The 14204-nt window shown below is 43.0% G+C and overlaps 1 protein-coding gene across 1 annotated transcript in view; it reads left to right on the top strand.

Annotated features, from left to right (window-relative positions):
• Nucleotides 1-14204, top strand: part of Actn2 (actinin alpha 2) — a 60135-nt gene that overhangs the window by 18838 nt on the left and 27093 nt on the right. Inside the window, exons 2-7 of the mRNA XM_026413525.2 lie at nucleotides 3661-3775; nucleotides 4763-4882; nucleotides 5453-5539; nucleotides 9371-9458; nucleotides 10990-11068; nucleotides 13777-13858. Of these exons, the coding sequence (XP_026269310.1) occupies nucleotides 3661-3775; nucleotides 4763-4882; nucleotides 5453-5539; nucleotides 9371-9458; nucleotides 10990-11068; nucleotides 13777-13858 (571 nt within the window). The remainder of the gene's footprint in view (nucleotides 1-3660; nucleotides 3776-4762; nucleotides 4883-5452; nucleotides 5540-9370; nucleotides 9459-10989; nucleotides 11069-13776; nucleotides 13859-14204) is intronic.

The following is a 14204-nucleotide window of genomic DNA, read 5'->3' as shown; positions in this document are numbered from 1 at the left end:
ATTAACATTAAAAAGAGACCCAGTGTGAATGCACAGGACTGAACTACAGGCTGATCCCAGGTGGCTCAGTAAGGACTCGGTGTTCTTTTTACTTTAAGCACATGGTGCTGATTGTCCTGTTAAATAGTTTCACTTTGAGAAAGCAGTGGTTTCCTAGTGCCCATGGATTAAGGACTTTGCTTATAAGTCCTTCATGGAAGATGGAATGGCCTCTCCTGCCATTGATTGGGGCTGGAAGTTCTTGCTAGTGAATATTTTGGGAAACGCCTTCAGCTGATGTCCTTCTCAATCACTACATATGTGGGGGTGTGGGGTTTAAGGAACATTTTCTGGGCTTCTAGAGCACAGTAAGGAATACAACAGAGACAGAGGCTGCTGATGGTCTGGGCTTCCTTCTGTCTTCTCAAATGAGAGCAAACTATTAAAATCACTATAACATAGCCTTGACCTTGGCTCCACTTTTCTCCCTGTGCCTGGAGGGCTGCTGTCTTCATTTAGGAAAGGCCAGTGACTGAGGGTTGTGATTCCTTATGTTTAGGAAGGATATCCTACTGTCTGCTCCAGTTGTCTGACAGGCATACACAGTGAGACAGTGTCTGCCACTGCACTTCTTTGCTCTCTGTGACTTGAAGACTCTTTCCTCAGCTTTGTCTTAGCTTCTTTGGAGGGACTAGAAACACCTGTCTTTCCTTGCTGGGGATAGATGGCTTCCCTTCTTGGTCCTCTTTGTATGTTTCTGAAACATTCTTATGCTTTCACTTTTGAGTTGCTAATGGCATTTGCATTTCTCTGTAGGTGCAGAGGAAGGGGGACTAGAGAAGCCAAGGAAGGTCTGAGTTGGAAAGCAAGGGAAGGTCTCCCATGCACCTGGGCAGCTTCTGGGTTAGACTCTGGGCTGGGGAGACATTGGCCTCTTTCCTCGAGCACCAATTCCCTTAAGAAAATATGGCAGTCTGGTTTGAATCAAGGAGACTGCCCCCCAATTCTGTAGACCTATGTTGGTTCTCATTTGCATTTTCATGGAATTAAAGATGCTATTTAAACAGCAAGTAAGTCCCCAAAGAAGCTTTCAGGTGATGTGTGGGGTCTTGTTGCCACTGGTGTTTCTGTCTCCTCCAAGTCCAAAGGCTTTTCACTGAACCCTCGGGTGAGGTAATGTATAGCAATAGCCCTTCTAGGCCATGGTAATTAAAACTGTAAATAGGATGAAAATTAAACCTTCTAGTAAACTTAGGATTCTTTTTCAGAGTGCACAGGCCTCTTTGCAAGTAGTTATCTCAGAGCAGCTAGAGTCCTTATTCTGTGTATAAGTTGGTTAGTCACCACTTCTGTGGGCACTCAGAAGTCCTTAAGGTGGGGAACTTCATTATGCTTAATTAAGTCAAGTGACCTTTTAGACTGAATTTATCCTCTGGATTTGTACAACTGAATAATTACCCATGATGAATTTCCTTCATTGTCTCTACCTATAAAAGGTAGTGGCAGACAGACTTCTACAGAATTCTATAGTGCGAGTCAAGAAGCCAGTGTTGATTTTGTGAGCGGTGCTGGGGTTATGGCCAGAAGTGCCTCTGATGTGATTATTACAAAGAGACTTAAATAAAGTATGGTGATTTTCACCAGCAATCTGAGCTGCTTTTAAAGTAGAATCTAAGTAAAAGCAACTGTGCATGTTCATTCATTGTATTTTATTTCTGCTAATAACTTCCTTTTTATTACAACCTGCTATCCTCTTGCCTTTCTCATAAGACCAGGTATATAATCAGTCTCAATATTGTCAATTCATAAAACACACAGTATGGAAAATGGAGCCTGTTTTTTCACTGTAAGGACTCGGTGATCTGGAAATAATGCAGGTGTCCATCCATAGGGAGCCTGTTACATGAAATGTGTTACAGTAGTGTGGGATACGAGGCAGCTGCAGATAGGAGCCATCTGTACTGATAATGGAACAGTCTCCACACCATACTTTTAAGTGGATAAAAACAAGATACAACACTGTTTTTGAAGGGACTCAAAATGTGTATGTGCACAGATAGCATACAGAAGCAATGGATGCCCTTTGCTCCCTCTGGGGCACTAGATTGCTGGGGAACAAGGGTGAGAGGAAGGATTTTCACTTAATACCCTTCTGTTCCACTTGAGATTTGAACCAATAAAATGTTTTATCTATGCGGAGAGTAAATGCATAAAATTAGTATTTAAACAAATAAGTGGTGGAGGCTTACAGTAATCTTATCTTCAGAAAATAGCCTTTGCTCTCTAGAACAGTGCTGTCCAGTAGAATTTTCTGTGATGGTGGGAATGTTCTATAGCTAAACTATCCCACAAGCAACCCTGAAGGCTTGAAAGATGGCTTGTGCAACATGGAGCTATATTTTTAATTTCATTTCATTTTAATTAATTAAAATTTGCATATCCACTTGTGAGTGCCTGCCACATTGATTGGGGATGAATCTGGAGCATCTCCCCTGCTTAGACCCAATTAAAGCTCTGATGTGTCTCAGGAAACTCACTCCATTAGGCTCTCAGGGCAAAGTTTATTACTATAAACCCAATAAAATGCCTACATTTTCTTTTTGCCCTTGAATTCAACATTACCATGTATTTCTTGAAATGAATGACCATTAGATGTGAAAATCTCTTTATTACCCAGGAAAGTCATTTTTGTGAATACTTTTGACTTTTTCCTTATCTTACTTGGAAGCAGCCTATTTTTTAAGAGGTTGATTTTCTCCTCTTGAGCAGAGAACCCTATTTATTTCCCCTCCTTCCTTCCCCCAAGCTTAGTGTGCCAGGCACTTTGTTCCTGTGCCTAGCAGCTGTCAGGAGACAAGGGGACAGTTTGCATTCTTAGCCAGCAGCTGCTAGAAGCATTCCTAATCTGGTTTTGGCAGGAAATAGTACAAAAGTTGAAGCCAAGTTAAAAGAAACTGAAAAACAAACAGAATGACTTTGGATGCCCCCAATATATAGTCCATTTTCTGCTGTAGGTTACCCTGGTAATTGTTAACGATGACTGGACTGGAAGCCCTTCTCGGGCAGGGCTCTTCTAGTCATGTTTGAAATCTAGGATCTAGCTCAGGGCCTGGGATATGCTCCTAGAAGGAGTACTGTTACTTTTTAAATGATAAGCTGTACTACAAATTCATTTAATTGAGTTAAGAGCTTTAAACTGTTGTTTATCCAAGATAGACTGTTTGTTCATAATTAGTGACTATGGTTGTCTCCTCCCCTCTCCTTTCTGCCACACAATGTTGCCTATCCTCTGCTCTAAAGAAAGACATTTGAACATTACTTCAATATTATTTATGCATCTATTCTGCAAGCAAGCTTATTTTTGCTGTATACAAGGAATAAAGCACATCCCAATTTAGTCCCTTTCTTACAAAGAAAGAGTTTTTCAAGGTGAAGGTGTAGGTGTAAACGGGGCCTTTTTGATGTGAGGCAGAAAATCCTCAAGTCAGAATAGCAAATGAGTTGTTGTTCATTAGGAAGAAATTTTACTAAAATCTTACTCTTGGGTTTCTAGTTCTTTTCATCAAATCCTTTGTTTTGTGAAAGGTCCGGGCCCTGCAGACTCTTGGGCCCTCTGAGGTGTGGCGGATGTGGAATGTCAGCTAGGGTCCTGTGCTCAGCTGTGTCTGATTTTCGTTGCAGACCTTCACAGCCTGGTGCAACTCCCACCTGCGGAAAGCCGGCACTCAGATTGAAAACATCGAGGAGGACTTCAGGAATGGCCTCAAGCTCATGCTGCTTTTGGAAGTCATCTCAGGTTGGTGTACACACCCCACCAGTCCTATACTTTAATGTGTAATCACTAGGTAAACATCTCTTTTAAAAGATGATCACAGCAGAAGTTTCCTTTGAACTTGGCTGAGCAAGAACATGGTATTCTGGCAAAGGAACCTTTCCAAAGAGCAATCTGTCTGAAGTAATTTTGTTGTTGTTGTTGTTCAAAAAAAAGGAGAGAATTCTGTTTAAAATGGACTGATTAAAATAATGTTTATGCAATCCTCCTTGAAACAAAGTAAGAGAAGAAAATTGACATTGATGTGACTGCCCTCTCCCTTCTAGTCCAGCTAGCATGCATTCCAGAAGTCATGTCCTAGCCAGAACACCCATATGTATGTTAGCATGGCTCTGAATGTGTGAGTTGAGATCCCGTGCATCTGATTGCCTAGTTTCACTTGGCTGGTCTAGACTTGGACTAGATGGAGCACCCTTGGAGGGGTGTGACTGGGAAGGAGGATGGCAAGTCTGCCCTGGTCTATATATCTTCATAACCAGGTGTCTAAAGCGAGTCCTGGCAGCCACCTCTGAGATTTGAACTAGGCCACCCAACTTCCTCTAACAGATAGCCAGCAACTGCGAATGCTCTAGGGACATGAATTGGCTTCTCTCTTTACACATGTGAAGGTTGGCTTATAGGCCAAACAAGACTCTTCCAGCAGATCCTTAATACTATGACTCCCTGCTGGTCTTCTTAGCTCTGGGCCGTCGTTTCCTCTACCCTGTAATTTAGAGAAACTGGGAAAGTGTCACACACACTCAAGTGATCTTTTCTGCTTAAGGAACGCCTGGACTCTGCATTTTGGCATCTTGGGTTTTTTTGGTTTGTTTTTTGAGATGGGGCCTCACTATGTTGCCCAGGCTGGTCTTAAGGCCCTGGGTTCAAATGATCCTCAGGGCTCTGAGTTTGGGCATCTTCATTCTGTACCAAGGGTAACTCTGGCCCTACTGTGCTCCCTTTATCCTACAGGGGAAAGGCTGCCCAAACCTGACCGGGGCAAAATGCGGTTCCACAAGATTGCGAACGTCAATAAGGCTTTGGATTACATAGCCAGCAAAGGGGTGAAACTGGTGTCCATCGGGGCTGAAGGTGAGAGGGCCTGGGCCCTTCCTGCCACTGACCTCAGTGTGAATTCTCTCTTCCCTCCCACAGTGTTAGAGTCAAATATAGCATCACATCTTCTTCAAACCCATTACAGGAGTGAGAAAGAATCTACACATCCCTATTACTCATAATGAGAACTAATTACTAGGAAGGATGTGGCCTCCTGGCTCTCAGTGGGAGATTGGGAATCCACAGAGTCCAGCAGGAGCTGGGACTGGTGGCACCTCATTACACACAGCCTAGAAGAAGGATTTGGTAGAGATGAGGCCGTATTCTCGGAATTTGATGATTTTAAACCTTAGTTTGTATAGTTGTAAAGCTTTGGAAACTCCTGAATGTTTTTCATGATAACGTATGCAAGATTTGTATTTATTATTAACACAGAATTCATTTAAACTGGAGACACTTGGTAATGAATACCACTTTTATGATCAGAAACACTGTGATGCTTATAAAACATACGCTGGTCTTTCCATATGAATGTTTCCCTTTAGCTCTGAAGGAGTGAGCTGTGTCCTGAGTGGATTCTCTTGTTGACTTTCTTCTCACCTGCAGAGATTGTTGACGGCAATGTGAAGATGACACTGGGTATGATCTGGACCATCATCCTTCGCTTTGCCATTCAGGACATTTCAGTTGAAGGTAAACTGTGGCTAGAAAAAAGTGTGGCTAAAAGTCTAGACCTGTATGGTGGGAATCTAGGTTGCAGATTAAAATTTAAATAGATACAGTGACATTCTCAATAGTCACATGGGTGAATAAAGGGCATGTATGTTGCATTTTCGTCAGTTACTGTTCTGCTCAGAAGGGTGGAATCATTTTGGAAAAGATGAGCACATGTTCATTGCAGAATTTTTTTTAAATGAGCATTTGTTGATTTTTTTTTTTTTTTTACTCTTTATTCTAGTAAAATCATAATGATGGCAGAGTTCTGCTTAGTTTTTGTGTGTGTGCGTGTTGGGGATTGACCCCAGTGTCTTGCACATACTAAGCTAGGGCTCTATCACTGGGCCACACTCCCAGTCCCCAGTGGCAGAGTTCTTTAAGCTTATACTTGTTAACACTATTTTTTAAGGTGGAAAAAAAAAATTACAGTTGTGTTTGTTATCTTCTTCTCTCCTTCCCTCTCTCACTTCACCCCTCCCCCTTTCTTTCTTTGAACAAAACCTATTATCACTGTCTTTGGCCTAAGAGCCATTTATCATTATAATATCATCTTAAGTATCTTAAGTATCTTACCCCATTTCACTCTCAAAGAGCTAGATAAATTGATTATTGTTGAAAAATCAAGTGTCAAACTGAGATTCCTAAAATTAGCACTTAGCCTTTTTAGCCCTTAAACCACAACATATGTGAGCTCTGTAACCTGAGAACCAGATGCCTGGTGGTGAGGGAGGCATTGTCTGCCATTCTGCCCAGCCCAGACTTAGAAATGACAAACCTTAAGAACCAGCAGTTTCCCAGTGACCTTTCCCAGTAACCTGAAGCCTGCAGTGTTTGCCCTTAAGGCAATTTTAATTCACTTAGATTATTTCCTTTTAGCACCAGAGACCCATTTATGTCATCTAAAATCAAACTAGGATATAATGACAATAAAATCTCAATTCAGGTTCAGGAATGACCACCAGCCAGTGTTGATAAATAGCTTGAATTTGAAAACTTCTACATGAGGTAGTTTTATCATAAAGTATATTCCTTCGCTGATGAAAACAAGACATTTCCTAAAAGTTTTTGCTTTATTAAAAAACATTATTTGGTGATAATTTTGTCAGGTATTATATACTTTTAAAATTTAAATGTTTAAACAGTTGAACCTATTGTAAAAACCAATTGTTATTTTTAAACATCTTGTTCACACTGTTGGAATATCTGGGCTAGCAAATCCTTTTTTGTTTCTTTGTTTGTTTGATGGGGGAGGGTATGCATTTAATCGCTGAGCCTCATCCCCAGCCCTATTTTGTATTTTATTTAGAGACAAGGGCTCACTGAGTTGCTTAGTACCTCGCATTGCTGATGTGGCTTTGAACTTGCCATCTTCCTGCCTTAGCCTCCCAAGCCACTGGGATTACAGGCATGTGCAACTGTGCCCGGCCGCAAATTCTTTTTCACCAAATATTTTAGGGTGAATTTAACCTCAGATTTTTTTTTCTGATTGATTACCAATTTTAAACTCATTATAATATGAATTTAAAACTTAATTTTATCATTTCAGGTGAATGGTATGTTCCCCTAGAGTTTTCACAAAATAATTATTTACATGTCCCAAATAAAATAGTCAAATCACAGGGGTTTTTTTTGTTGTTGTTTCTTTGGTACCAGAAATTGAATCCAGGGACGCTGAACCACTGAACCACATCCCAGCTCTTTTTATTTTTTTATTTTGAGATGGGTCCTCACTTAAGTTACTTAGGGCCTCACTAAATTGCTGAGGTGACTTTGAATTTGCAATACTTCTGCCTCAGCCTCCTGTGCTGCTGAGATTACAAATCAGTTTTTTATAAAATGCTAACATAAAAGAATACAGTAATATGTTCTTCACAAGATTAAGAACTGTACATTAAAAAGTAGTCATGGGCTGGGGATGTGGCTCAAGCGGTAGCGCGCTCTCCCGGATTCAATCCTCAACACCACATACAAAAAACAAAGATGTTGTGTCCGCCGAAAACTAAAAAATAAATATTAAAATTCTCTCTCTCTCTCTCTCTCTTAAAAAAAAAAAAAGCAGTCATTTCATGCTGGGTGCTATGGTGTATGCCTATAATCCCAGCAGTTTGGGAGGCTGAGGCAGGAGGATCATGAGTTCAAAGTTAGCCCCTGAAACCTAGCAAGGTCCTAAGCAACTCAGCAAGACTCCGTCTCAAAAAAAAAAAAAAAAAAAAAAAAAGGGTGGGGATATGGCTCAATGGTTAAGTGCCCCTGGGTTCAATCTTGGTACCAATAAATAAATAAATAAATAAAATTAAAAATAAAAAGTAGTCATTTCATGAGCGGAGTACCTAAGTCTCTTCCAGGAGATGTTCTTTTAGTGTCCAACACAGTGCATAATATTGGTTTGCTAACATTTTATTTGTCTTAGTTTTATGAAGTAATTTTTAATTTCAGTAAGTCTGTGGAAAGTCATCTTTGTTTTTAATGATATATTTTAGATAGAAAAAGATACTGTTATTAGAACTAAATTTTGGAGGGAGCCAGTTTCTTTCAACAGAATGATGGGTGGCCTCTTCCAAGAAAGTAAAGGAGAGGTAGGGGACAGAAGGTGCCAGCACTCGTCCACAGAAGAAGTGCCTGAGATTGCTGGGGATGCCTGGCAGGGCAAGGGAGGCAGCAGGGGTGGCTGAGGAACTCCAGCCTCCTGGAGTTCTGGGCATGAAGGGCAGGGTGGAGGCGTGGAGAGGCACACGCTCGCTGTGTGGTCCTGAGGTTGGTGCCGCTGGGGCCTTCTCCACTCCATCTCCCCATCATGGTCACTGCCTGGAGCTACTGTGGGGAAGTGGCTTGGGTGTCACAGTGGGCAAGCATGGCTCATGCAGGGGCTGTTGCTGGTGAACCAGTGGCCTGTCCTGTTGTGCCCTCAGGTGGTCATCAGCACATCATCATGGGTGCTGACGGGTTTTATAACTTAGTCAAAACTCAAGTGACCAAACTGGTCATTTATCAGTAACACTCTGGATTATAAAATCACTGGGAGTAAATTTAAAACATAGTGGCCTCTGAGAATTCCCTTTTCCTAAGAGTGTGGATTATAAATGAGATGGATAGGTTAGTTGTTCTGTAAGTTTGTGGGAGTTGCGTTTCAGGTTGCTTCATTTATTTATGCTTTTTGGAATTGTATGCATAAACATTTAGCCAGTGCAGAGAATTAGGTGGCCCCATCAGACTCCCTTCCCCAAAGGTTGTTCCCATATCTAGCTTTCCTGGTATTTAAAGGATGCAGTCAGTTGAGAAGCAGGGGTCGGCCTGCAGCATCCTGGTCTCCACAGCCTGCCTTTTCACATTGGACAGTCTCCAGTCCAGAGTAATTGACATCCTCAGTGTTCAAGGGACCACCAGCCTGCTGGGTGGGGTCAAGGGGAAGGTCCCCTCGGTGTATTCAGTCGGAGGGAAGACTAACATCTTGCCGAGTGAAGCCTGCTTATCATCTCACCTAGCAGGAACCCCACATATTTTTTCAATTATCTTAATTTAATTTTAAAGAGGGTAGGTTACCAGTCACCCTGAAGTCTGGCTTTGGTGTTTTTTTATGCTATAATCTTTGGCCACTCCTGCATTGTCCTTTTGAAGACTCTTACAAGTCTTCAGAAGCTTGTCCCTGGGATTGGGGTTCCAGCTTCATCTGCTAGCAGAGACTGGGAGAAGAGCTGCTTTGTTGGTGAGTGGCCTCCTGGAAGGTCTCTTACAAAAGCAAGTAGGAGCTGGGTGAACTAAACAATGAGTCCTTCCTATGGACATTTTTTTTCTTGGCTATTGTTACAGAAACATCTGCCAAAGAAGGGCTGCTGCTTTGGTGTCAGAGGAAAACAGCTCCTTATAGAAATGTGAACATTCAGAACTTCCACACCAGGTAAGCACAGGGCCTCGAGATCTTTCCCTGCTCACTGGAATCCACCGCAGCTGGGAGAAACCATGTTTGTTTACTCTGGGGTTTCCCTCCTCCTGCCTGGAGTTTGTGTGTGGAGAAAAACCATGGTATAGAACTCTTGATGCTCAGGCTCTCCCAGGGGAGAAGGTTCAGTAGAGGTGTGGGATGCTCATAAGGCAGCCCTGTGGACAACCAAAGGGCCGGCAGTGCCGGAATTTGGGGCACGAGAATGCGCCTCAGTTTGGCTTCACCTGCTGCTGGGAGAAGGCAGTAGGATTGATGGTCACTTGTCAGTGACAGGTGAGATCCTGGTAGACTTGCTGCACCCTGATCCCTCAGGCCTGGTCATCAGCTTTGCTCCTCTAAGATTCAAAAGAAGTAGGAAAATCACTTCTGAAAAATCACAGGGAACGAGATGAGTGAAGTGCTGACATAATCCGTGATCAGGATTCATGCTTGCTGCGGTCTTCTGTCTCTTGCATATTTGTCATCACATGGACATGGAAATTTGGTTGTATACTCACCCTTCGGAGTGTGGGTTACTCTCCAATACAAATGGGTCTGTGGATAGTGGGAAAGAGGAAGGACCAAGATGGGCCACAAGGACCGATTGGGAGGTTCTTATAGCTTAACAGATATCTCAAGAGTGCCTGCCTGTTATGAGCACTGAACCAGCCAGGCCTTCAGAGCACAGAAGGGGAAATGCTGCCCTGTCCCCACTGGATGCTGTTTGGCAGATGATAGGAGCCAGGCAGGGCTGGGGCCTTTGCCAGAGCCCCAGACTTGCTTCCACTCATCTTCTTGCTTGTTTTCCACTGACCCTAGGTTGTCACAGCCCTTCAGCAACAAGGCCTGGAGGCTCCCACCAGAGTCTCCTTCCACTCCCAAACCTTTGGGCACAGAGCTCTGTACCCTGCCAGCCTTCACTGACCCTGCTGTCACCTGCACATGCCAAGCTTGGCGTTGGCTAAGGAGTGATCAGTGCTGGTGTCTATGGGAAATAGCCTGGAAATCAAAATCTGCCCTGTTCCTATATATCCCCTTGCCTACATGCCTTTGCATTAGGAACAAATGGTGGCTTTTGAAGTGTCCCTGAACTCAGTGGGAAGATCCCTGGACATGTTCGGAGTAGAATTTCCCAGGGGTTCTTATTTGGCAGCCCAAGGCTAAGGACCAAAGTGGAGAATGAGGAGAGGAAAGCTGGGACAGGAAGGGCAGGCACAGCACAAAGGCATCTCCCTCGTGCCATGGTCTGCGCCACGGAAACAAGGCAGGACCCTGGCAAGTCCTTGTCATTGAAAACGGAAAGAAGAGGACCAGGAGGTGGCAGTGTTTATTGCCCCCAGGAAGAGATGGGCGTGCAAGGGACTACCAACCTACTGGGTAGGGTCAAGGGGAAGGTCCCTTCGGTGTATTCAGTCGGAGGGAAGGCCAGCATCTTGCCTAGCGGAGCCTGCTTGTTGCTTTCTCTCCTTTAACCATGTTCCTCTTCTCCCCCATGTTGGTTGTGAAGCTGGAAAGATGGCCTTGGACTCTGTGCCCTCATCCACAGACACCGGCCTGACCTCATTGACTACTCAAAGCTTAACAAGGTCATTCTGGGTTGGCCCAGCATGCAGTGTCCCCTCCCTTGTGCTCAGCATGTGATTCTGAGAATGAGCACATCAGCACTAACTAGAACAGACCCAGTGCTGCTACAAGACCCGCCCTGGACAAGCACGCCCTCCCAGCCAGCCTTCCTGGGAGGCCATAGAAGGCAGCCAAGAGCATGCTTGTCTGCCATGGAGGACGACACCAAAAGCCAGGCCAAGCCAGGCTTCCAGGTCCCCACCAAAATACAGCTTATGATTGGTTGGACTTCCTGGGAAGGTGTCATCCATGTTTCTTAAAGATTTTATGTTCCTGGAGTATAAAAAATGAGTATTGAAGCCTATATATATATATATATATATATATATATATTTTTTTTTTTTTTTGGCAAAGGACTTTCAAATACTCCAAGCCTTTTAAAATTCCCTTTGCCTTTCTGAGGATTTAGTGGCAGGAATATTTACTCAATTAATTAACTTGTTTCTTGCACAAAGGATACTTCCTATCTCACTATTGATACATGGTATTATTAGAAAAGTTTTGGGATTTTTGTTTTGTTTTGCTTGTTTTAGACAATTGGACTTAGAAAACTAATTCTCTCTTTGAGCCTAAAGTTTAGTGTGTCTAAGTTGTAGGTTCCTTTTCTAAATTATTCTTTAAGAACAGTTTGCCGTGTGAATAGCAATGCAAAAAGAAGTCAGGGCCCCGTCCAGATGCATGGTGTGTGCTGCTTTAGAAATAACGACTGGAGGCTAGTGTGGCCACCCCTGCTGGCCACTCCCAGTGGAAGTCTCAGCTCATGTCCCCCTGGGTGCTGGTGTGCTTAACTGGTGTGCTGTGTGTTTGGGTGTGGAATCTGCCCTGCTGCATGCTGTACTCACCTGTGTGGCACAGATGGTTGACAGAAGGGTCCTGGCTTCCCACATCTTGTTAGTTATTGCTTGCCCACTCACCCTTTCCCCAGCCTGTCTCCATGGTCGCAGGGAAACACATGAGGAGTTCACTTACATCCTGGATTCAGACTACATTGCTGTAGTAGAAAATGGAGCTTCCCCCAGCTCCTCAATGTGCATATTACCCCAAGTTCCCTTGACACATTTTAATCATATGGACAAGTTACATTTTTCCCATAAATCTCTGTTACATTAGCAAAATGAAAAATCTGCACTAGACTCAGTTGTACTAGATAGGCTCATTATAAACTAGCATTTTATGATGGTCAGTGTTTGTTATGAAAGGTCTGTAGACCTGTGGTGATTGGCCATTTGCAATGGATGGAAAGTGATAGTAAATGACGGCAGCTAATCCTTTACATGGTGCGAGATCAGAGCCTGTTAGATATGGATGCATATGTGTACTCACATGTATGTGTGTAGATACAATCACACACTTTTCTTCATGCCTCACTCTAAAGTTGGTGCTTTTAAGAAACTCAAATGGCCTGGGGCCATTTGGACAATAGCTGAGCTAACTACTCAACTGCAGCATGTTCTCTCTTTATGTTACAGTCCAGATGAGACAGATTTTACAGATGTTACTCTGTTTTTGGTACCAAAATCTTTCTTTGGAAAAAGAAAGAAAGAAACTTGTATGCTGTAGTTGGCTTCATAAGCACATCCATTCAACACGCTGGTGAGATTCACTACATGGATCTGCTGACAGACAAGTACTTACATACTGTATTAAAACCATACTTAGTTAACTTACTTTTTTGCTTAAAATAATGATCTACTGTATGGGACCTGGAAGCTGACATGTGTTTTTAAACTCGGCACTTTTCAAATATCCTATTAAAATGATTGTGCTCCTCGCAAAGCATCACAGTTCCTAAAATGTTCAAACAACTTTGCTGTTAAAATTGATGACAGTCATTCTTGCGTAATTGAGTAACAGCACTGCTTTTCATTTTGATTTTTCTATTTTAACCCCATCCATTTCAGACATATAAGTTAATTCCTTAATAGATCAGAACAATACCTCAAGTCTTTTAGTTTTTCAGTGTTTCAGTTCTACACCTCAGATTAAATTTATTTTGTAATACATATTTAACCAATTTCACAATGAAAGATACATGTAGTCTTTAGAAAACATTTCTTCACAAATTCACAGTTTTTAAGATTTTGTAGTTTTTTTTAGGATTTGACTTCATAAAAACATGATTTTTGTTCTTCACAGCTGCCTGTAGCCTCTTTTGTGAACTTACAGTCTCACCTAGCTCCACCTCCTGTAGCCCTCACCCCCCCTGCCCTCCACCAGTCACCCCTCCACCCTCACCCCTCTGCCTTCTGCCCTCACCCCCCTCTCTCTTATTTTTCAAACCAATCTGTTGGAGTAAACTTTCTCCAAGACCACTCTGCAGATCTGGAAGATGTGTCTTCCATGGTTCCTTTGAGCAAGATGGAAATTGTGTGGCTCGCAGGCTGGAACACATGCTCTCAAGTGCCATTCATTCTTCTCAGTGGGGAGATTCCTGACAGCCTGCCCCTTGCGCTTGCATGGTGCGCAGTGCAGTGTGCATGGGTCCTGTGGTTTCTGTGACTTTGCTGTTTCTTGCTGTTTTCAAGGCAGTGGGGGAAAGGCGAGAGGGACAGTCCTCTAGGGTAGTGTCACGTGTGGGTTGCGCAGCCCTCCCCAAGGTGAGGGGAGAAGAGGCGGTGTCTCTGAGTTCTGCTTCAGTATTTTAAAGAGCTGGCTGTGTTGTTTTGTGCAGGATGACCCCATAGGAAACATTAACCTGGCCATGGAGATCGCAGAGAAGCACTTGGACATCCCCAAGATGCTGGATGCTGAAGGTGAGCTGGGAGTGTGTCTGCGGAGTTCTAGAGGACCCCTGGATTCCAGCGCAGTGGCTCTGCAGGGGACCTTGCAGAGCTTTATGCTAAGTTACACTGGAAGTTCTTGTGATTCCTGACAGACTTCTGTTCCTAGGCACATGAGTATTAGAGTTTTACATTTAACTTTTTCATATGTATGTATTTAAACCCTGCTCAAAAACAAGCCAGCATAATTACAGTGAAAGGATTTGGCACAAAGTTCAGCTTTAGCTCAGAAAACAGAATGCTTTATCATTTTTTAAAAAAGACTTTCTGCATTTATTTTTTTCCAACAACATAATGCATTTTCCTTAACCACATAGAG

Source organism: Urocitellus parryii, chromosome 9, assembly GCF_045843805.1.
Source record: "Urocitellus parryii isolate mUroPar1 chromosome 9, mUroPar1.hap1, whole genome shotgun sequence".
NCBI lineage: Eukaryota > Metazoa > Chordata > Mammalia > Rodentia > Sciuridae > Urocitellus > Urocitellus parryii.
Note: the sequence above shows the minus strand (reverse complement) of the source record. Positions and strands in the feature narration are given on the sequence as shown.